The 23,924-nt window shown below is 44.6% G+C and overlaps 1 protein-coding gene across 1 annotated transcript in view; it reads right to left on the minus strand.

The window, feature by feature from the left end:
- Positions 1-13,779: 13,779 nt before the first annotated feature.
- The window catches only part of PLEKHM3 (pleckstrin homology domain containing M3), a gene marked incomplete at both ends in the record, with an annotated part of 158,793 nt that continues 148,648 nt past the window's right edge, over positions 13,780-23,924 (minus strand). The window contains one exon of the mRNA XM_084249105.1: positions 13,780-13,957. Within this exon, the coding sequence (XP_084105231.1) occupies positions 13,780-13,957 (178 nt within the window). The remainder of the gene's footprint in view (positions 13,958-23,924) is intronic.

Below are 23,924 nucleotides of genomic sequence, written 5' to 3' on the forward strand. Positions count from 1 at the left end.
ACAATTGTGGAGTGGGGGAGGCAGGGGGCCCCTCTTTTCCAATCAGTGGGCCTTGGAAATAAAAGCGGAGGAGGAGGTGGAGGACAGGAGGCCCAGGTTCCCGATGGACTGGGGGGGCAGGCCCACAGAAGGGGTGCAGTCCTCCTCGGCTTTCTAAATAAATAAAGTGAAGGGGGAGATAATTATTTTGGAAAAGATATATAGACTTTGTTGCAGACAACCCCAGTGGTGGGGGTGGCAGGGAGCAAATGGGAGACTTGGGGGTGAAGGTCTCTCCAGAATGACCCCAAGGGAAGGGAAATTCATAACCTTCACACCCTATAGTGCAAACTGATGGAAAAGTAGGGAAAGGAAAGGGTCTGAGGAAAACTGTCAGGATTCAACGGGATGGTTGAAAAGTAGGGTGCTGAGGATAAAGCGGGGTGATAGTCCTGTTTCAGTCACTTTTCTCAATAAGAAGTTTGGGGAAGCCAGAGAAGAAGGCTCAACGTGTTGTGTGGTGTATTTCAGAAAGCTCTGGAACTGTAAAGGTCATGCAATCTTTAAATGGTCCTGAAGGGGAGCTGGGCAGGATGGTGGAAAAGGACAAGGTGGTAGCCAAATAGTGCTGCTGGGGTGCCAGGGGGCCTGCTGGAGGATACCTGAGAACCCAGAGAATGGCTCCTGGAAACCAGGCGCCTCAGACCCACCTGGCTCCAGCCTTTACATAGAATGACTCACCTTCCCAGACCAACCTCAAAAGTGCCTTCTCCCAGGAGCTTTTCCTGGCTAGGCAGGGTTGGCACACACCCCCTCCCAGGCCCTCAGTCCACACCCTGAAATAATACCGATTCCTTCCTTCCTGGATGCTAGGGCTGGTGTTATGTGTCTTGTGCTCATTAGTTCACTGAATCTCACAATAGTCCTATCATTTGATGACTTATCCTCACAGAGAAGGCAAATGGGGAGACTGAGGCCTCTTAGCTTCTCTAAGAGGTAAAGGACCATGGCCAAGGGCACCCAGCACAAAGGTGAGGAGTGAGGAACCTCGCAGGTGCCACAGCAGTGCTGGCTGACTCTGCCCTGTTTGTTCACCCTGCGTATCCGGTGTGGGGGCAGGGGTTGTTACAGGGCAACCCCTATGTGCAATGGGGTGGCCTGAGTGTGGGTTCTCACCTGTGCACTTAAAAGGGACTTATAATGAGACTCAACTGCAGGCACACGCAAAAAGGTTGATAAAAGGCTTATTTACAAAAAGGGGGAAAGGAAGAAATGAATAACTCAGGGAGAAAGAGATAAATTGGTGAATGTGTCCTACCAGTTCCACTGAGCTGGGGCCCCGACAGCACGCTGAAAGCCGACAAAAAACCACTCCCCCAAGGCCCACAGGTCTGTTTATAGACCAAGCCTGGCTGCTTAACTCCACCCTCAGTTCCCAGCATACTCCCTTCTGTGGTGATGACATTATGGGATTTGTAGTCCTTGGTCTCTTGAATCTCTTTGGTCTGGGGTGGGGGTGGAGTCCATAAAACCTGTGTTTGTGGAGTTCGTTCAGGGCATCCTTTCCCCCCAACAGAGGGACTGTGTTCCATTGTCTTTGCATTCCCAGCATCTAACAGTCTACAGCCTACAGGTAGCCTCCAAAAATGTTTGCTGACAGAAGAGGAAGGCAGCGAGGGCTGAATTATTAGCTGGTAATTTCTCTGTCTCCACGGGTGTCAGACTCCTGCCTGCCTCAGAATTCCCTGGGCTGTGGTGGCAGGAGTTGTTCAATCACAGACCTTGGACACAACCCCCAGAATGTCTGATTTGGAGGACTTGGTGAAGGTGCATTACTCATACATCCCCCACAGATGCTGCTGGGGTTGATCCGGGGACCATAGTTTGAGAACCACTGCCATCGGTGGAGTTTTGTTTATATTGAATGGGGATTCTGTGCCTTCCACAGACTTTTTCATCTTTTTTTATGGCCTAAAATCAGAAGTTTTATTTATTTTTTTTAAAGATTTATTTATGTATGCAAGAACTGGGGTACAGGCCAGAGGTATGGGGAGGTGTGAGAAGATTCACCAGAGACAGAGTGGGAAACAGAACAGGCAGATCTACTGAAATACACTGCTGGGGGGAGCAGTGGGCATGACAGCCAGAGGTCTGCCACGCCATGTGGGAATCTCCCTGGCTGGCCGGGAATTGAACCTGCGCTGCAGAGGCTGTGGACAGCTTCACAGCGCTGCACTCAACCCGCTGCACCACTGGGGAGGCCTATGAGCAAACAGCCTTCTCCCTGCTCAGTTCTGTGGGGACCTACCTGCTTCTTGAGCACATTGTATTCAGAACCCCTTGGAGTCACTGTTAGTAAATTGGGGTTATAGCAAGTTCCTGAAGAAGCACCTCTCCTCCAGGATAGCAGAGTTTCCTCCTGGCCTTGGTGCAGCTGTCTGAACAGGAGACACACCCTGCCCAGCTCAGTGCAGAGGCCGTTGGCAGCAGAGCCTGGGATGACTGCGAAGGTAGAGACAAAGGAGAGAAACTGAAGTCAGAAGCTGCCTGGAAAAGGGCTTGTGTCAGGGGGCAACTCTGGGTAACTTAGAGAAGCTGTTTTTTGTAGAGTTGATTAGAATTTAAGGAATGAAAAGAATCAGGTTCCCAAGAGCAGCATTTAGGGCTGTCTGGGGGGAGTGGCCCAATGTGAGTGTTTAGCACCCCCCCCCCCCAATTCCTATTCCTCCAGCTCTGGGTCCCACCCTAGAGGAAGGGGATTTGATTGACAGTCCCCAGGACTCCCTGGAATGGGGGTACTGTCTTCTGAAGGCACAGGGGGGCACCTGTACTGACAAGCAGAGGGCAGCTGGGGAGGCACCATGGCCCTTTCCTGGGTATCACACCTCCAGGAGGGGCCCCGCCTATCCTTGCTTTTGTTTTGTAAGAACCTTGCTGTTTGAGCAAATGAAACAGCAGCAACAAAAAGATATTTTGGAGACAATGAGATAGATTTGACTTAAACTGAGGCTCACATGATAACAGAGAGTTACGACTTTCTTTAGGGGTCTAGTGGCATTGTGGCTAGGTAGGAAAAAAAGCATCTTATTTTAGAGGCATACCAAATCCCAAGAGGATAACAGGCCATTATGTCTGAGATTTGCCTGGTGATAGTCCCTCCGAAAAAGCAAGCAAGGAAAATCAAAAGTAGAGGAAGCAAAGAAAGTCAAATCTAATTATTTTGCTTTTAAAAAAGTGTTGATTTTTATCTTTGGAAATCTTCAGTAGAACCCCCCTGTAGGGGCTGCCGGTGAGCTGGCTAACAGGATGCGTGGGCGGGGGCATCTGGTTTGGGGCCACTGGGCAGCGCTGGCTCCTGGAGCTCCCTCTCCACACACATGTTGACACATACTCGCAGCTGCTGGCATTGGTTGGCCCTTGGCAAAGTCAGCCATTTTACCTTGGTGTGGAATTAAATGTGCAAGCGCTGGAGCTGCCTCCTGAGACGTCTGTCACCAGGCATGTGCTCTGGGCTACACATCTGGGCAACAGTAGGGAGGCCATTTTGGGGAGGTTGACCAGATTTAGAATTCAAACTCGCTCCTGGTCTATGCAATTGAATTTATTTCCTCTGCAAGAGGCTTGCATCTCAGAGCAAAATACCTCTGGCTGGGCTTGGGCGTGCGGGCGGTGATCCTGATGGAGGATTCTGGGCTATTTCCATATCCGCACGCACGTTGTGGTGTCCTCGGCACCCGGCATTATTGAGAGTGTGTCCTCACAATACAGTGCGGAAGCAAAGGCAATTTGAATGTCCTTGGGCCCAAAATTAATATGTGCTTTGTATAGTCTTGTAATTTGGGAGGCAATTTTCCATAATGCAATGAGAGATGTTCCTTTATACATTTGAGGTAATTTAGCTCAATGTTCATTTGAAAAAAATTAGTGTTAATAGCAGCTCTTCAGCTGGAACAACACACCCCACTGGGAGAACATGGAAGCCTCTGAAAGCGATTCTTGTGTTGGTCTGTCTGAGAGCATCTGAACAAAGGCTGGAGCAGCTTCCCCCAGACCAACAGCTGCCTGAGCTGGTAGGGCAGGATCCAAAATATTGTATGAGCTCATGAGTTCTAGCTTATTGGCTTAAAGCCAGTAGCCCTTAACGGAGGAGGATGAAATAAAAATGGAGAAACCATGAATTTTCTTATTGTCCAGGTAAATTGAAAGTCAGTGCACATAAGTTGGAATTTCTGTGTGTTCAGCTATGGGAACAATGTTCTTCCTGCTGACTTTTTCTGCTCCAGCTATGAAGGAATAGATGCAAACAGGGGAGAATAAACTCTATTTCTGCTAGGTGTGTTTTGCCTTGGGTTTCCTGGGTGTGATGTCCTAGGGGCTTTTATTTGGTGGGGGAGGGAGGAATTCTTTACCACAGTCAGAAACCAATATAGTAATAAAAATAAATTTAAAACTTTTTTTTCCCCCAGTCAGGAAGGTAGTTTCTAATGATATGGCTTTAGAACAGGTCTCAGGCAATAGGCTCAAGTTCAGTTCTAGTTCAGTTCCTGCCCCTTGGTTTTGCCTGCTTCCTACAGTGATTTTGAATAAAGTGGTCGCTGCTGTGAGTGTTCCCTGTGTGGGAAGCATGGTGGGTGAGCAGGCATCACGCCTTCTGTGAGGTGCTCAACCCTTGGGAAAAGTGCTTCATCCGAGCGGGATATCGGCGTCATCAAGTTAGTATCTGTCTTCCTAAAGGGAGAAAACTGACTAAGTTTCCATTTACCTGTAGCTGGCGATTGAGAGTGAAAACCATCAGTTCAGCAGGTACCTGGATTTGGAAAGACTGGTCCATTTTAAGGTTCATTCTTCTGCAGCTCCAAGGTCATTCCGGATGCATGTCAAGGTTTCCTGAATTTCCCAGGCCTCTCTGGGCAAGAAGTACCTAGTGATTTTCCGTTTTAAACACCACTGTGAGTAATGAGGGTCGTGTTTGTTGGATGAACCTGAACTGGGAACAGACTCTCACAAGCATATATCTGAGAACATCTGAGAACAATCACAGCTTCCCAGGAGGAATGAAAAAGCAAGAGTGAGAATACAAGGCCACCTTTGTAGGCCAGTTTAGTCACCTGTGGCCGTGACCTGGTCACTTCTATTCACCAGGCCATCTGGCGATGGCATATTCTAGATAAATAGAAGCTAGCCACACCCTGGAAGAAAATAATATAGAAGGGAAAGTTTTTTAAAATTGCTTGTAGTTTGCGAGCAGCAAGTTCTATGTCTTCTGGGAAGAGGGAAGGCACAGTAGTTACTGGAGGGCAGCTAGAGCCACCTGTCCTGTGACATGCGTCCCACTGGGGACCCCCGATGCACCAAGCAATTGTTAATTTCAGGGCTACCGGCTTCATTTACTCTAGTGATTCTGAACTTTCAGAAGCAACAGGAATCACTCAGGGAGCTTTTAAGAAACATAAGAGAGATACTGATTCAATTGTTGGCAATGGGTCCTGACATTTTGCTTTGTTTTTGTGTTCCTAATGTAGGAACCAGTCATAAAAAGCCGTCTTTTTTTTTTTAAATTTTATTTATTTATGCATACAAGAGCTGGGGTGCTGCCAGAGGTGCAGGGGGTGAGAGGATTCACCAGAGACAGAGTGGGGAGCAGAACAGGCAGATCTACTGAAATACACTGCTGACGGGAGTGGCAGGAGAGACAGGAGAGGTCTGCTGCGCCATGTGGGTCACTTCCCTGGCTGGGGATTGAACTCGTGCTGCAGTGGCTGCAGATAGCTTCATAATGCTGAGACTTAACCCCTTGTGCCACCAGGGAGGCCCCTAAAATCCATCATTTTGAGCCATTATCAAAGGACAGGACAGGGGAAACAATTAAGGAAGATTCAAATCACCATCTCCTGTTGGTAGAAAGACTTGAACGAAACAGCATCTTCTTCCACCCTCTGGAAACGTCTTTGCACATCTTCTCTTTGGTAATGTCCAAACTTCCTGGATTTACGCAGCCAGTCCAGTTTACTACAACTGGGGAGGGGGGTGAGGGTTGGGAACTAACCCGTCCTGTGAATCACATGACTCGGACCACATGTGTGTCTACATTGGTTCAGTGAAACATTAACTTGTGTCTTTTCATCAAATATGGTGGCAGGTTTCTTGTGAGGATGAAGTCCAGTTGTTCCTTGGCGAGAATGGGTGTGAGCCCCAACTGACTTCCTGAGGGTGGAGGAGGAGAGGCTGGCCATGAACCTGTTTAGGTGTGTCTTAGGGAGTGTGGCTCAGGGTTCACCTTTGGTAAATGGTTACCCAGAAACACCTTTTCTAGCCTCATCAATGTCTGAGAATGCGTGTTGAAATGGTGCTTTTGAAAGGTTCCAAGTGGGTAGTTGTGCTCAAGGCTTTTTTGGTGGAAGGAAAGGGGCAGCCCAGGCAAGGCAGTGCAGATACTTTCCGTCTCCTCTCATCTCCCAGGGGCTGCTAGCTCTCACGGACATGCCTATCTAGAATTTTCAGTCTTTGCTCCCAGACTCTGGTCTGCAGGAGTGACTTAGCACTCTTGCCTAGGGGCCTACTGCCTAATACTCGTCCATATAATTTGGAGAGCACAGTGGCAAGGTAAAAGGAGGGCCAAAAGACTTGGTGGAAATGAGTTTTTACCCCCCAAGCTTCAGATTTTTTTTTTTTTTAAAGACTTATCCATTCATGCATACAAGAACTGGGAAACAGGCCAGATGTACAGGAGGGTGAGAGGATTCACCAGACAGAGCGGGGAGCAGAACAGGCAGCCGGACTGAAAGACACTACTGAGGGGAGCAGCGGGTGAGACAGGAGAGGTCTGCTGCGCCATGTGGGTATCTCTGCAGCTGGCCAGGATTGAACCCGCACTGCAGAGGCTGCGGATAGCTTCACAGCGCTGTGCTCAACTGCCTGCACCACCAGGGAGGCCCGCTTCAGATATTTATCAATCAGTGTAAACCCCAACATAACACACCAACATGATTTTGTGCATTTAGAGGGAAAGTATTTCCAGGTTAAGTGGAAAATCGTGTGGATAGCTTCTGGAAGATCTTCATTTTAAGCAGCTTGATAGTGAAATTTTTCATTAGAAGTCTGGACTTGCTTCAGTTTTCTGAAATCTCTATTCAGAGATCAGAACTTGTATTGATTATTGGGACCGAGTTTGTTCCAGGGCTCTGGGTTATTCTTTCTGTCCCAACTGACCTCTGGATTGAACAAAGCCAGACATGTGACAAACAGCGCTACGCCAGTACCTCCAGCTCCAATAAACACAAAGAGAGGATCAAGTGAGGATGCTTCTTGGCCCGAGGATCTGGCAGAGCATGGCAGTGGGAGAGGCCTTGGGCAGGGAAGGACAGGACAAGAAATCTGCAAGGCCTGGGACTCTCTTGGGAAAATGAGTTTTGGCAGGTTTGCCTCAGAATTGAAAGAAATCACACCCTGATTTGGCAAAAAAGGCACAGAATGCTTCATGTGCATCTTTGTAAAAGTCACTATACTTTTCATAAGCACAGGAAGGGCTGATGTGAATATTGTAAGTTGATAAACTTAGGAGAAAAAAAAACAGTCTATCTGTAAGATTAATATTAAAAGATATTTTAAAGTCCTAGTGGATCATTTTCAAGGAAGCTCAAATCTTGATGTGGAGCTAATATTCAGCGCTCATCTTAGGCTTTTACCACCCTTGTAAAAGTCGTATTTTAACAAAGTGGTTATGAGAAGGGAAAGTAGTTTCTGCATTGTTTATTGAGAGATAACTTTATACATTAGGAACAGGTGCGCTTAAATTGTATGACAGATGACCATGTGAATGAGGGGTCTCGTCAACAATGCAACTGTGATTTACTATTACAATTACTGATTATTTTTTTAAAAAATGATGTAAACAAAAACATGGATGTTTTGCCAAAACAAAAGGCGATAAAATCCAGAAAACAGAAACACATCTAGTGTTAGCACATTAACTATTACAAATAGCTCACTGGAGTGATATCATACCCCAAACCCACATTTGTGTCAATTCTGTACCAGATGAGCAAAATGAGAGAAAATAACACTGATTTGACCCAGGAATAGAAGAACACGTTGAACAGAAGTCTTCTGCATCGCCAAGGTCACTGCTTTTCATTTACACCCTAAGTATTTCCCCTCCTTTTGCCTTTCCTTAAAGACAGATTTTCCTTTAATATGTCTCTGGAAGGCTGGCTACCAGCTATTCTCAGTAAGATTCTGATAGGGGACCCCATTCAGAGCCTGGGCTCCAGAGTGAGTACCTAATTTAATAGCTCAGTGGATACCCATGTCACACAGGAAGCTTTTAATCACAGTTTATCCATGAGGGGTCTTACTTCCCTTTTGGAAAATAGATGATAAGTTTGAAAACAAACAAACAAACAAACTTTTATACAGTAAAGGAAAAGAAAAATCCGTGTTTATGTAATTTTTTAACCTGGAAAGGGCTAAGTTCACCGTTGACAGATTTAAACCTGGAAAACTGGTCAATTTCTACCCATTGGCCTTGGTGACATCATGACATTCCCCTGAGTTTGCTTAATGAAAGCAAGCAAACAAACCAAAAGAGCGATTAAGAAAACAGCATAAAATAAAGTTAAAACATGATGTGGTTTTATCTTTTCTATTTCCTGGGAAAAGTGTCCACGGAGCTAAGAGGTCGGTGCTTCTCCCACCGTTTTCCACGGGAATCCTTCTACTCATGTGGTTAAGGCACCAGGTTAGACAACGGTGAAAGGGAGACATGCATATGGAACGTGCAAGCTCCAAGTGCTCTGTAGAAAGACTAGCCAGCAGGAAAGAAGCAAAATGATCCAGGTTTAGGCGAAAGGTCCTGCAGGCTTCAAGTGGGTCAGAGACTAGACTAGAAGCACTAGACAGTACTATAAGGCACTCCTACAGGGACGAAGGACAGTGGGGAGCCAGCATGGAGGAACCCTAGGTCCCAATTGTCCACCAGCTGGTTTACTAGCTGTGAGGGATCTAGGCCAGGGCTCAGGAGAGGGGGCCAGGTGGAGCACAGGAAGCGGTGGGGAGAGGCTGGTCTGCAGCTCTCTGGCCGTAGGAAGGATCTTTGTTGTGCTCAGAGGAGCTGGGGGTGCCTGGCTCTCCCAGCTGGGCAGCAGTGGCTTTACAGCAGCCCCAACAAGATGGCTTCTTTCTACACAGGTGGGAACCAAAGAGAAACAGCAGTTGTCTGCTGACTTCACAATGCCTCCATCACACCCGAGGGTCGCTTTTATGAGGAAAGAGCCACATAACATGATCACTCGCAGCCCTTTCCAATAAAACTCCTGACAACAGCCGGTGTATTTAGGAGGGTGCTCCACACTTGTGACTTTCACAATACTTGGTGATTTCACCTTGCCACACTCCCACTGAAGCACACCAAAGGAAAACCCTTAAACCAGAGATTTTGGAATCAACAAAATCAAAATTAGAAGTGTCTACTCTACAAAGAAGGCGGCTGCTGGGTGCTGGGACCTAAGTGTGGCCACACTGTCCCACGGGGTAGAAACCAGCATTTGTTAAGGTGAACTGACCAGGGCTTAGTCACCTGTCCCTGGATGCAACCTCAAGCTGTTAGTCCTGCTAGACTCAGGGATTGAGGAATGTACCAGACACACAACACAGAAACTCTTAATGCCCACTGTCAACTAGAACACAGGAAAGGAAAACAAAGTGCTTCTAAGATGCAATTCATGCGAAGGGGGGTGAAGAGGTGGGGAGTGGTTATTTCTTTCAGTCTTGCCCCAAGTCTGTTTTTTTCACATTATCTTACAGTAAGAAAAATGGCGAGACAGAATATCCAGAAATAAAAAGGGGGAAAATTGCATGCATCTCATTTTACTGGGCGAGATGAAAATAAAACAACACATTTGTGTTGACTACAGGCAGAATCAGAATCAGGACTTGAAGTCTTACTTCATTATTTCAAATAAGTGCAGCAGATCAGAGGAGATGAATAATTCTACATGAACATGAACAGCAGCATCAGTTTTATCCTAAATTAGCAGCGGCATGTACGTCCGCTTCTCCAGATAATGCCTCTCTTTGCAGACGGTGTTGAGTGTGGCATCATGCTCGTCCCATCCTGGTATCATCTACAGATGACCTTTTCTGGCCCAGGGATGGGTAGAGACCAAACACACTGGTTTGGAAGCCAAGTTTTTTCAAGGAGGCCGGGGAAGAAACTATCCAGTGTTAATGTTCAGTGTCCACATGCAGAGACAAAACAAGGCCAGGCCCCATCGAGCTCCTGCCCAGCGAAGGTCGCTAGCGCAAAAGCCACACTCCCCCACAGCTGAAGCCTGGAGGACATCACCCTGATGGTTGGAAACCGCGAATCTCAAGTGCTTGAGATATTCCTGTTTTGGTGGAAGCCTATTCTAGAAAAATCAAAAAGCGATTACCCTAATCAAATATTCAAGCTCCTAAAAGAGATTACCCTTTAGCTCGACAGACATGAAAATGACTAATCCAGTCCCTTGAAAAGGCAGTGAAACAAAGATGGGAGACAGGAGTTTATGAGGTTTTCAGATAAAGAGGCTTTCAACGTTAGGATAAAGCAGCTCTGGAAAGAACACAGCTCCCACTGCAGTGGACTGTTTTTTAAGTACATTGTGGCCTTCCTGCCGTGATGCAAACTGAGGTCTATTTTAGGAACTGGCTTCGTTACTGCAGGGTTAGATGCCAACATTTCACCAGGGTTGGACTGTCTCACACATGAGTTTCTGGCACTTTTAGGAGGGATTTCCTCAAGTGATACACCAGGGAATGGGCCTTCCAAGTGAAAAGAGGTTCCCCTGAGTCAGCTGCCAGCTCTCAGAGATTAATTGGCCATTTTCTAATGTGCTTTATGTGCAAGATATTTAATATGGGATGAAAAACGGAACACGAGGGAAAGCAGGTATTAGCTTGGCCTTAAGGAGGTGGTAATCCACAGATTTGCTTTTGTTTCGACAGTTTCTGAGCAGAGAAACAATTACCTAATAGTGCACCAAGTAATTGGTTAGGGTTGAAAATAGTGAGGGCGTTCATGTGCTCTGAGGCATTCTGGGCTGAAAAAGGCCATTTTGAATATCCATGGCAGACCCCACTCCTAGGCTGGCTCCACCGTGTCCCATCGGATTTTGGTGGTGGTAGCTGAGTGTTGGTGCAGGCCTGTGGCGGGCCCGACCCGGCTGTCAGGGACTCACAAGAGGGAGAGAAAACAGAAGCAGCTGGTATTCGGTGCCAGTTCTGGGTAGCTGATGTTGATAGCACACTATTTTTTTTTCCCCCTTTGAAAATAAGCAGAAAACGATGTGAGTGGAAAGTTCTCCTTACGAGTTCACAGGGACTGCTAATCTTTAGCACGGCCCTCTACAACGGCACTGGTGAAAACACAGGTCTTTCGCCCAGGAATCCAGAATTTCACCCTGACTCTTGGCGGGCCCAACCCTGGTGTCTGTGAGTTGGGACAGGAAATTCTATACATAGAGTTAATGTGCTAGAAGGGGAGGAGACGGCCTTGCATACGGGTCTCCAAATGCAGTGTGCTGGGGACGGCCTTGCTGACAGTCGGAATCACAGATACATTAATTATAGTGAATGCAGAAGTAAGCTACATGACAGGGAGCTGGGGGTGGAGGAAAAGGCACTTTGCCATCGAAGCACATCTGTTTTATAATAAGCAGGTCTATAATTCTCTTGTGAAAGATCATGTTCTGCTATCTTCTCGGAGGCTGGAAAATATAAATACTGTATTTCACGAAGGGAGGGAGGAGAGAGGAGATCAAATTTGTTTGCCTGTTTGCCAAGAGCTTGTTTGAGATTTTCCACTTTTGTGTACAATAGTATAACCGTGTAACCTGTATTTCTAAGCACAAAAGGCAGCGTAAGGTGTCTCATGAACAGGGCCCTGGCCTTTTAGCAGGTTTTTATGCCTTGGTTACAGCTACTGTATAATCAGAAAATAAATGCAAGCATGGTGCTGAGCTATTAAGTTTTTTGATGTAGCTCCATTTGTTGGTTTTTGCTTTTGTTGTTCGTGTGCTGAGCTATCAAGTTGACATGTGTGGTCAGGGGCCAAAGAAACTGGCGTGGGTTGAGAGGTGAAATGCTTACATCTAACAGTCTGCACAGAAGTCACTCTGTAATGTCATGTCTCTAAATGGATGGAAGTACCATCAATTTTGGGATGTGGGGGGAGCGGGGGTAGGGAAAGAAGCAATGGTGGTAAATGTACCCTATACGTTGAGAGCTACTGATTCTCCAGACCCTAGTAGCAGGGACAGTACGGAGCCAGGACGGTACTGAAGGCATCTGCTCAGTGGAAACATCTTCTCATATAGTCTATTGAGAATTGTCTCAATAGAAGCATATTTTTTCCGTCTGGAAAGAGTTAAAGTAGAAGGAATGGGAGGTATGAGTTCCGGTACCAGAATATCTCCCATTTCAGTGGCTGCTACCCCTGCCAGGTGGCTAAGCAATTCGCTATATTTCTTATTCCTATGCTATTTACTTTTAGCACTTTTTTTTTAAACCTTAAGATGGCAATTATATATACATATATATTTATTTGAACAATATAGATTTAATTCATTAATTATATTGTACGTTGGGTATTTTCTTAATAGTCTAAAGTTGATATTTTGAATTCCACGTTACTCTGATTTTTAAAACAATTATAAAATGTGAAAGTAGGCGTGATTACATGGGCCAGGTAAAGGTCAAAGTGAAAGTGCGATGAAGAACAATGAGAAATGAAGCATTTAAAATGACTAGGCAGGGGATGCCTGCACAAGATTCTGTGAAAAGAAACTGAAGACCATCTCTTGGAATTATACACTGTGTACCTCATCGACCAGTCTGCAAACCGGTGTATTAAACAACCATCCTAGGAAATTTCCACAAACCAGCACCATTAAAGTAATCATAAATATTACCCATGAAAAACTTGGAAAACTCTTCTCAAGAGAGCCAGTGGACAACCTGGCAAAATGGTGGCCCATCACCGCATCAGGCGGCCGTTGAGATTCGTACCGGCAGGTTCATACAGACCAACCACTTGCGTTATTGGTTGCAGAGTTCTCTTCTCGTCTCAGGAAAAAGTCTTTCTGAGATTAACTTCAAATCCAGAACTAGCTCTCCTCATAAATAGGGGCACATACTTGCTGTCAGAGAGAGCTCGTACTCCAGCGCTCTAAGCCACTTGGCTCGTGTCAGGGACCCTGCCTCTGCAGCAGAAACCCAGGAGAGCCAGCCAGGGAGGGGGGCCTGGAAGGTCCGGGAGTCCCGCCTGTGTTTTGAAGATTTTCTTACGAGACAGATGACCATAGGTGCTAGCCTCAGTTACCTCATCCTCTATAAAGGCTAAAAATAAATAACACAAAAATAACCCAAGTGGTGGTGGTGTTCCACAGGGAAGGCTACCTCCTGTGCTCTGTATAATAAAGTGGTCCGAGAGCCAAAAAACAAAGAAAAAAAAAATCTGACCTATAAAGCATTGTGTGTAATCCACATTTTGCTTCGGAGCAAGCAGCTGAAATTCATGGTTAAGTGTAACTCAGCTACTGGTAATTTTTTGAGCCACAGAGTCTTCATGAACCTTTTAGACAACGATTTGTACAGAACATTCATACAGGGTTTATAGGTTATGTGTGTGTATATATAAATAAATACTATATCTAGCTGAAGATGAGACACTCTCTCTTCCAAAGGGGTCTAACTGGCTAGTTAGGAAGCCGCTGGGGCTGATGGAGTGCTGACGTCAATCCCTGGCCGTGGGGTCCTGCCGAGTCAGGTGTTCTGGTAAGACAGCTCGAACATGCTGCAGGCCTCCTCCAGGCTCTCGTCCATGTTCAGCCTCCGCCAGAAAGACTTCTGCTTCATCTGTAGCTCTCGGCGCACACACCTCGGGCAGGGGACAGACTTTTCTTTGCATTCAGAATGGAAAACAGCCCCACAGCTTTCACACCTGCAAAGCCAACCATGGATACGATGAGCAGGATTAAAATAAGCAAGACAGAAACCTGCAGCAAGAGGCCCAACACTTGATTCTGGACAGTTCTGCCACTAGGAAGGGAAGTGACTCATAGAATCCTTTTTCCCTTATCCAAATTGCTCCAGGTTGATTTCACTTGAAAACATTTTTTTTTTTTCTGCTCGAAAACTAGCTGTGGAGAGCCTTATTTATGGATGGGAATCAACAGTCAACTAAACCGTGATTGCCAGTAGGGACAATGGACAGAGCTCTAGAAGCTGTGTGCTCACTTCCTTGGCACTGAGAACGTGGTGTGGGCGGTCGCTGTGGGACAAAGTGACAGAAGACAAGAGTAAAATGCTTTGCCAACGAAAACACCTTGAACACCGTGACCACCTCAGGCAACTCAGAGTGTACATGAGCTTCCAGCTTCCTGCCAGCTAAGGGGTGCCCTGCTGCCCTGCCTGCCTTTACTTGACACTATGGAGAAGGGGAACAAAGGACGCTTTTTCAGTTTCTGAGTGATATCCTGTGACCTACTGTTTTTCTGAGGTTTTTTTAAATTAGAAAATCCCCCACCTTTGCATGCTTATCTTTATTGAAACAAGTGGGAACAATAAAGCAGGAAAGATCGGGGAAGAAAAGATGATTTTTATTTTATTTTTATTTTTTAAAGATTTATTTATTTATGCATAAAAGAGCTGGGGTACAGGCCAGAGGTGAGAGGGGTGAGAGGATTCACCAGAAACAGAGTGGGGAACAGAACAGGCAAACTGACTGAGGGGAGCAGCGGGCGAGACAGGAGAGGTCTGCTGTGCCATGTGGGTTGCTCCCTGGCCGGCCAGGGATCGAACTCGTATTGCAGAGGCTGTGGACTGCTTCATAGTATGGTGCTTAACCCCCCGCGCTGCCAGGGAGGCCCAAAAGATGATTTTTAAAAGCAACACAAAGATACTGTAATTTATAGAGAGGAGACATTCCAGGTAGATGACGAGTTTGTTGTCTGGCTTGGTGGGAAGCTTGTACGGGAGTCTAAATGGCTTGTTTTCACTGCAAAGTCTTTAATAATGAGTAACTGACAAGCACAGCCTCAGCGAGCTGCCCCGTGGGTGGCTTGTCAGTGTGCTTACATTCCCGTCCTTCCACACATGAGCGACAAGCAAACTTACCTTGTTCCTGGAGCCCAGGAATTGGGCCCAATAATTAGTTCAACCAGAAATTTGGAGGCTCAGTCCTGGACCTGAGCAGCTGTGAAGGGGCAGTCAGTTTCCAGGGCTCAGCCTTATGGTCCTTTTACGTTTCCTGTCATAACTTAAGTTTTAGTTCTGGGTGTGGGATGTGCTTTGAGATACCATTTCCAAGTCCACCACTGACACAGCACTGGCACTATTCAGTACTTAGGAAGTTTGGGGTACTATGTCATCCTCAATTTCCTATATCGAAACCCTAGCCCCTAATGTCACTTATTTGGCAGTAATTAAGGTTAAGGGAAGTCATTCGGTGGGCCCTGAGCTGATAGGGTTAGTGTCTTTGTTTTTTGTTTTTTTTTTAAAGATGATTTATTTATTTATGCATGTAAGAACTGGGGTACAGGCCAGAAGGAGGGAGAGATAAGAGGATTCATCAGAGACAGAGTGGGGAGCAGAACAGGCAGATCTACTGAAATACACTGCTGAGGGGAGCAGCGGGGCAAGTCAGGAGAGGTCTGCTGCATCATGTGGGTAGCTCTGTGGATAGCTTGATAGGTTGCGTCTTAACCCCTTGCGCCACCAGGGAGGCCTGGGTTAGTGTCTTTGAAAGAAGAGACCACAAGGGCTCTCTCCCCCCTTGCGTGCACTCCATCAGGACTGCCGCAGGAGGGGCGGCCTGCAAGCCAGGGAGAGCTCTCATCAGAAACCAAGCCCTGGTGGGCCCTGGTCTGGGACTTCTGACTCCAGAACTGGGAGAAGTGAGCGCCTGTTCTTTAAGCCACCCAGTCTGTGGTATTTTACACGACAGCTGAGCAGACCAAGACAGTAACCTTGAGTGAGTCACTTCACCTCTCTGAGCTTCTGTTCCTTGTCTCCTAAGTGGAGTTTCCATGACACACCTCAGCGAGATGCTGTGAGGCTCCAATGAGCCGAGGGACGCAGCATTTAAGCACAGTTCCTAAAGGGTGGGAAGTGCGTATAACACACCTAAGACTACTTTCTCCCTGGAAGCGATCGCCTTGCAGTGAGTCTTCATTTCAACCTGACTTCTCTGATGTCACCATGGTGACCGGAAGACGTCTTGAGCAAGCCCCTCATGTTACCTGAAGACGTCTTGATCAAACCCCGAGATTCCAAGAGGGCTAATGACTGTCTCATGAGGACACAGTGAGTTGGAGACAGAGCTGTGACTAGAACCCAGGACCCCCGACAGCCTGGCAGGGCTATTCCTGAGCACAGAGCTGCTGGCTTGGGGGTCAGCCATGCACCACGGTGGAGGGGAACAGGGCTGGGGTCAGAATACTTGTGTTCACATCACTAATCTTTCTTGCAGCTCAGTGATCTTGGACAAGTTATTTACTTTCTTGGTGCTCTGGTTTCCTTATTTATAAAATTTAGCTGACTGTGACCTGCTTTCTGCTCCCAGGGTGCTGTGAGGCGAACACGGTGAATGCACGTGGCAGGACTGTGCAAACAGCACGTACTCTTAGGAGCACTTCTCGCAGTGACTCCGGTGCCTGCCTCTTTGACATTGGTGCCACCCTGGTCGAAGCAGAGGACATGGAAGGGTCCTTTCTAGTATTTCCCTGGTTCTGGGGGGATGAAGGTGAGATCTAGGTCTCCCAGTGCCTCTTGTCTGGGCTGGCTCCTCCCCAGTGGCAGTGGCTTTGTCCCTGCAGGGTCACACCTCTGTAACCCCCATCACTGAAGTGACACTAATGGTGGTTTTATCGAGTACATTTCTTCCTTCCTGCCCCCTCTGCCCCGTGAGTTAGTCAGTGATTTATACACCTAGGGATGTTGCCCCAGGGCAGTGATTGATAAGGAGAAAACTGCTGGGTTCCTTCAGTGCCACTCCCTTATCTCTGTTGATACCAACCCCCAGGAGTGAAGAGGTTGAGTCTTATCGGGCATTTCTGGCACAACAAACAGCCATGGGGTGACGGAGGGACCGTGTACACCTGCTCTTTCTAGCCAAAGGTCAGTAACTGAAGAAAAAAAGTCTGAGATAAAAAAATTAATGATTTCAAAATAGAACCAAGTCCTACTTTCTAACAATTTGTAACCCAGCAGGCATCTTTTGAACTGTATAATGGAACAGACTGATCAATGACCTTCCCAAATTCAGAGAATCTATTGTTAATTCCCCTTCCTCCTCTGATTTTCTCTTTAAAGGAAAAGAATAAAGACAGGAAAAGAAAGGAGGAGAAGAAACTGTTCTCCTGCATAAAGTTTAGGGAGCTCTATCATAACAATGTAATGTGCAGGAAAAATATTTATTAAAAAAAATGTAATACACAGGTGTGCCCCTCTTTGAGTAGAGGATTTTATTTGAAAAGCCTTTCATGGGGCCTCCCTGGTGATGCAAGGAGTTAGGACACAGCCTATGAAGCTATCCACAGCCACTGCAGCACAAGTTCGATCCTCGGCCAGGGAGGAGACCCACGTGACACAGCAGACCTCTCCTGTCTTGCCCACTGCTCCCCTCAGCAGTATATTTCAGTCGATTTGCCTGTTCTGTTCTCCACTCTGTCTCTGGTGAATCCTCTCACCCTCCACGCCTCTGGCCCATACCCCAGTTCTTGTATGCATAAATAAGTAAATCTTTAAAAAAAAAAAAAAAGCCTTTCACTATAAAAAAAATACACTGGCTTCTTAGTGTAAACTGACTTTCCCAACTGTATCAAAAATATGACTTAACAGACAAAACTTTTTAGGAACAGGTTTTTTATATAAAGCAAATCTACCAATGTAATCATCTGTGCAGAAAATTACAGCAGATAATAAAAGAGAATATCCCTTTGGGGTTCCTGAGTGCTGGGGTTCCAGCACCTTCAGAGACACTCAGTGCCAGGACTCAACAGTTTTGTAGCTTTTGGGCTGTCATTGTGCACCACAGAAAACAAAGACCTTAAGTGCCTCATCTCTAGTGTCCTAGAGAAGGTCCAGAGGCACTCAGTGGGTTTTCCAGGTTTCTCTTGAAAACATCTATTCCTTCACTTAATCCAGGGAGATCAGCCTCAACTCTACGGACATTCAGAGCTGGGCAGACCTTTGTTGTAGGGTGTTCAGCAGGTATCTCCATCCTGCACCCACTGGATGCTAGCAACAACTTCCACCCCCAGCTGTGACAACCAACAGTGTCTCCAGACACCCAAATGCCCAAATGTTTCCTGGGGGTTGGTGGAGATCATCCCAGTTGAAATCCCCTGACTAATCCACCTGGAGAAGGCATCCCTTAAATAGTGCCACAACTGAACTTGCAAGTGTCACCTGCTGGCTTATACTATTACCAACCTATAAGCAGAGTAAACTTATTCAAATCTCTTCACCATACATATTTTTAATATATCACTTGGTGATAATAACTGAAACTCACTAGCATAACCTCCTTTAAGAGGCCTATACCCATGACACAATTCTGTATATTGCTGAGTAACCTGCAACTTTTTATCAATTCACTCTGAGTTTTCATTCCTACCCAAAACTATCTTGGTGGTTGGCTCTTGGTTGTATTTATTTGATCTTTGGCCACAAACCTCTGGGCTGTTTCTTTGTGGTATTCTTTGCTTCTTTATGTACTAGCGAGGTCCTCTAGCAAATCAAAACAAAGAACTTCTGTATTTGCTTCATAAAATATATCACTTTTATGGAATGTGAAGGAGGTTTCAGGAACGTCTACAATGAAAAAGGGACTAGTAAACTTTCCACAGAGCTACTAAATCCAGCGGAGATAGCTTTTCAGTAAAGCTCAGTTCTTGACCTTGTTGGCCTAGTATCCCTGGATCTTGGCAAGTCCTTCATCTCTGAACCCTGCTCTCCAGACAAGTGAAAAAGGAGGTTGGATTAGAGGGTATCAGAAGTGCCTTCAAACTTGCAGCTTTTGCTTGGGGCGGGGCGGTGGTGGGGAATAAAGCTACTTTGGGTTTGACCTTCCTCTCTCCAAATTTTCTTGTGATAGGTCTGTGGGTGAGTGAGTGGGGATGTTCCCTTGCTGACCTGACCCCTCCTTACAAAGTCTCAAAATGCCATGCTGGGACCGAATGAGATAAGCTTTGAAGTGAGAAGCATTGCTGTACATTTTACTTATTTGCACGGATTACTCAAGCAAGGAAATAGCTCATCTAAACTCGTCCTAGCCATCAGGGTTTTGACCAAAAGGTGCTGACTCTGTCCCTATCTCATCAAATTTCAATTAAGCTTTAAGGATTGCTTTCTAGGCTTTCTTCCACCCTCACCGGCAGCCCCTGTCCCCAAGAGAAAATGCAGAAATGTTAAATGTTTTCTTTTGGGGGGCGGGGACTGGCTAGAAGCAGCAGTCACTCACTACCATATGTGGAAGTGTGTTTGTGTTGTAACCACCGGGACAGCTGCACTGGAGCGAGCCAGGCGCACATCAGCACTGGCCACCCCACAGGATATGGATGAGGAAGGAGGCCCTCGTCCTGCTTCTGTGGAAGCTCTTGGGAGCAATGCCTTTCATTATGCGTGTGCCCTGGGACAGGGACAGGGGACCATCTCTACCATTTGGGGGACAACACAAATCTCACTTTATGTCTTAGTAAAGGCACCATGGAGTGAGACTCTGTGAACAGCCTTTTCATAAAAATCACCCTTTCTGACCCATGCAAGCGGGGCCGAAGTTCATCATGTAGAAATCTAACAGTCAATTGCCAAGAGATGGGAACAAACACCATGTTCATGTTCTCTTTAGGCTGTGAAAGCGAACCTGCTACAAACTAAGAGCTAAATATGTGCAGGGGGGAAAGGTTTGCTTCTGAAATATGGCAAAGAAGCAAGAATTCCTGGCTGCAGACAGTTTCCTGTTCTGGAATGCTGATGATGTGAGACCAATTAGAGACAGGCTTGATGGCTTTGTCCACGGCCTTCCAGTTCCAGCTGCACACAGGGAGGTCACAGGAAACTGCTAAAGGGCCCTGCCCCAAGTTGGGGGTCACTGAAATGCTTCTGCTCTGTTCATGTTGGGTTCTTCTGCATTTTTATTTTTGGCTCAGGCAATGACCTCAGATATTTCACTGGGATTGAGATTCAGGCTAGAGTTTGGTTGGATCTCCAACAAGTGAAAGGACAGGCCCACGGAGCAGGGGAGCACTCTGGCTGATTTCCACTCTGCAGAGCCCACAACGAAGAGGGTGGGGTGCAGAAATAAGTGCCTGCTATCAGGCATGCAAGTGTGGTTTTGTGCACGGTTACTATGTAAGGCGCCCCATAGGGCCACTAGCTATTATTGGTTTTTCCAAGAAACCAAGACGATTATTTAAATCTCTTAGCTAAGGGAGGTAGTTATTGGGGTTTGGTTATTTTAATGTTCTGGGTTGGTGTTTTCTTCTGTTATTGTGTAAGTAAACGAATATAAGCAAACAACTTATAATTCACTTAAATAGGAAATCAGCCAACTTCACGTACGGTGTGTGCCTGAGTGTTGTCTGCTGTTTGGAAGAATACACAGATGGTGCTACTAAACATTCTAAGGTAAAATGAATTAAATATGATTTAAACAAATGATACGCTGTAATACATCTATTCTTTGGTGGGAGATGGGAGGGTTAAAATAAAGACAGACTAGCACGCAGTTTCAGTAAGAAATTGGTTATGGTTGGTGCTAATGGCTGGGGACAGTCCCAAGTTTCACAGTCAAGACGTGTGTCAGGATTACCAGAAATTCGCACTCTCTCCACAGTCTCCAGATTTCCTTCAGTTCTGCCCCAGGAGAAGCAGGTGGGATGGGGAGGAAGAAAGAAAGGCTTTGGAAACAATGGATTTCAAAACCCTAGTGGCTTCTTGCAGAGCCGGAAATGGACTATACACATTTGGGATTGTTCATTGTGATTTTTTTTTTTTTTTTTTTTTGGTTGAGGGTAGGGAAGGAGGTGGGGCTAAAAAAGATCCATATGGTTTGATTGGAATAGTATGAGACTGGAAAAGATTCAGCTCTTTCGGCCAAATGTCTGGCAGATTTAGGCAGGCATGCGCTAGTTTGTGAAGCAATTTCAATAGTTCTGAATGGTAAATGTGAATACAGTAAGATCAAAATTAGACATTAAAAAATTAGACATTTACATGAGACAACAATTGTCTGGCTGGCTTTTTGCCCCTATTTTTACATAATTTGTCATACAATATCTCTTTGCACTAGGTATTATTTATCTTTCCATTTTTGACTAGTCAGTCAGTCAATAGATTAAAATATCAATAAAATGAAACAATAGAATGAAATAAATGGTGGTTATTTGGTCCAACACTGGTAAGAAGTAGCGACTTTGGACTTGTTTCAGTGTTCTGACTTGAAATCTGGCAGTCTTTACCGTAACAAGCCACGTGGTCCTTTAAGTTATTCAGCATATCCTGAGATACCTGCCAGGACTCAGAGCTGGGAAGGACAATGGGTATGTCCTGCCATCATCTTTTTATTTATCTTTTAATCCCCAGAGTTAATTAAGGAAGGGCTTTTCCCTGATGGCAGCTCACAAAGCATTTGGCTTTCACAGGTCTTGCACTTTTAGTTTGTAAACCAAGCTCAGTTAATAGCTTTGACAAAAGCTTTACTTAAAATGTTGGCTTTGAAATAGAATGTAAACAAGGGTTAATTGATTCATTTGTTAATTGTGCTGCCCTACTGGGGACAGTAAATTACTATTATCTTTAATACAAATGCTTAATCAGTGCTTCTTGCTAGTTTGTGGATGGTGAAGGAAAGTCTCATAATACTCTATGTGTAGCGAATCATGATAGATTTGACCTAAATGAGATAGTTTTTTGGGGACAGGGAAAATGGATATTTCTGACACTTCAAGTTTTTTTTCAATGGTTCATCTGGCAGTTAATATAATTATCAACAAAAGTTGTCCATCTCTTCTTGGGAATATCTTTAGGAAAATCTTGTTAATAGTAAAGGAAGCAAATGAGCTGTAGGAAGATGCAAATTTTTTTTACAATTTTGAGACAAGCTAGAATATATTATAATTATAGTCATAGAGAACTGTAAATAAGAGCAATGACTTTCTGTAAAAATGTCTAAAGGAGTTCAAAACACCTAAGTGCCTAAGAGATGTTTAGAAATGTTTTGCTACATTTCTAACAAAGGCAATGAATGAGAATATTATTAGGCTAGTGAAGATTTTTAAAAAATCTTGGTTTCTATGTGGACTTCCACCAATTCACCATTCTACTTTTTATAGTAAAACTGAAAATTGTAACTGTCAAGATTGTGAAGTAAGCCTCTTTAAAAGAAATGCAGTTTATAAGGATGGTATGTACCTAAGACTTGAAATGGGATTTACTTCTATTTAAGGTATTACATTTCAACTTGTCAAAGTACTAAGACATTGAAGGCAGCCACAATAAAAGAAATTTTCAAGCATGGGCACACTAGAAAAATGCAGCCAAGTTCAGAAGATAAACCATATCTAATTTTATGAGTAGTATGATTAGTTGCTTAGGAATAAATTATAAATGGAAATTTTCAATGAGAAAGGCATTCAAATACAAGACCCAAAGCTTTTGTCTACTTTAGACTAGCCCCTCCTCACATGCTCCTCTCACCAATACAATTTTCTTAGCAAGAGGTGTTGCATAATTTTCTAATGTTCAATCTGGTCTATTCCAATGGTTCTCAAAGTACGTCCCTGCACCAGCCAAATCAGCATCACCAGTGGATTTGTTAGAAATGCACATTATAGGTTCCCACTCCAGAATTACTGAATTATAAACTCTAGGGTAGAGCCTAGAAATCTGTGTTTTAACAAGCCCTACAGAGAATTGTGATGAACACGAAAGTTTGAGAACCTCTATTCTAGGACCAGTCATTTCCAAACATAGCAAGGCTATCCAATATATCAGATAGGGCTGTTCTAAATATTTAAAACAAAAATAGTGGACTTTGCAAAATGAAAATGGGAAGTAATATTAATTAATGGTCTTATATAATAGGACTTTACATATATTTTTTTTCATGGCTAACAGGTAAGAACCTCATGTTTTTCTTTAATTACAAGTATAGGAGGTTGTTTATGTGTATATTGGCCATTTGCATATTTTTTCAGTAAATATGTTGATGTTCTTCATCTATTTGCTATTGACTTACTGGCTATTGACTTACTGACTCTACAGATTTTTTTTATATTCAAGAAATTAATACTTAATCATATGTGTTGAAAATATTTCTCTAAGTTTCCTGTTTACCTTTATCTTTGTGGAATTTTAAGCAATTAGCATTTTTTATGAATTTAAAAAGCATTTTGCATCTGTGTTTGTACCAAGTTTAGAAAGGTTTTTCTCATTTTAAGATTATAAAAATATTCACCCATCTTTTCTTCTAGTACTTTATGGGCTTAATTTTTTTTTTTACATTGTTATATTTGATTCATTTGGAATATAAGTTGATATAAAGGCTATGGTAAAATCTGGCATTGTTTTTGTTTCTCCAAATAGCTGTTCTGGTTCCCAGTTCCTTCTATGAGATGATCCATTTTTTTCCCACTGATTTGCTATGCTGCCTTTATGATGTATTAAATTCTTATATAAATTGGGTCCTTTTCTGTGCTTTTTGAGATTCTGTTCCATTGATCTGTGTGTGCCAGCACTAATACTGTTTTACAGTAAATTTTTGTATTTGGTAAAAAGAGTCTCCCTTCATATAAACAACTTTATAGAGGTCAAATCTTATACAAGCTATATTGGGGAAGTTAACCACTGCATATCTTTTTTTTTTTAAAAAGATTTATTTATTTACTTATACAAGCACTGGGTAC

Source organism: Talpa europaea (assembly GCF_964194135.1).
Source record: "Talpa europaea genome assembly, chromosome: 1".
Lineage (NCBI taxonomy): Eukaryota > Metazoa > Chordata > Mammalia > Eulipotyphla > Talpidae > Talpa > Talpa europaea.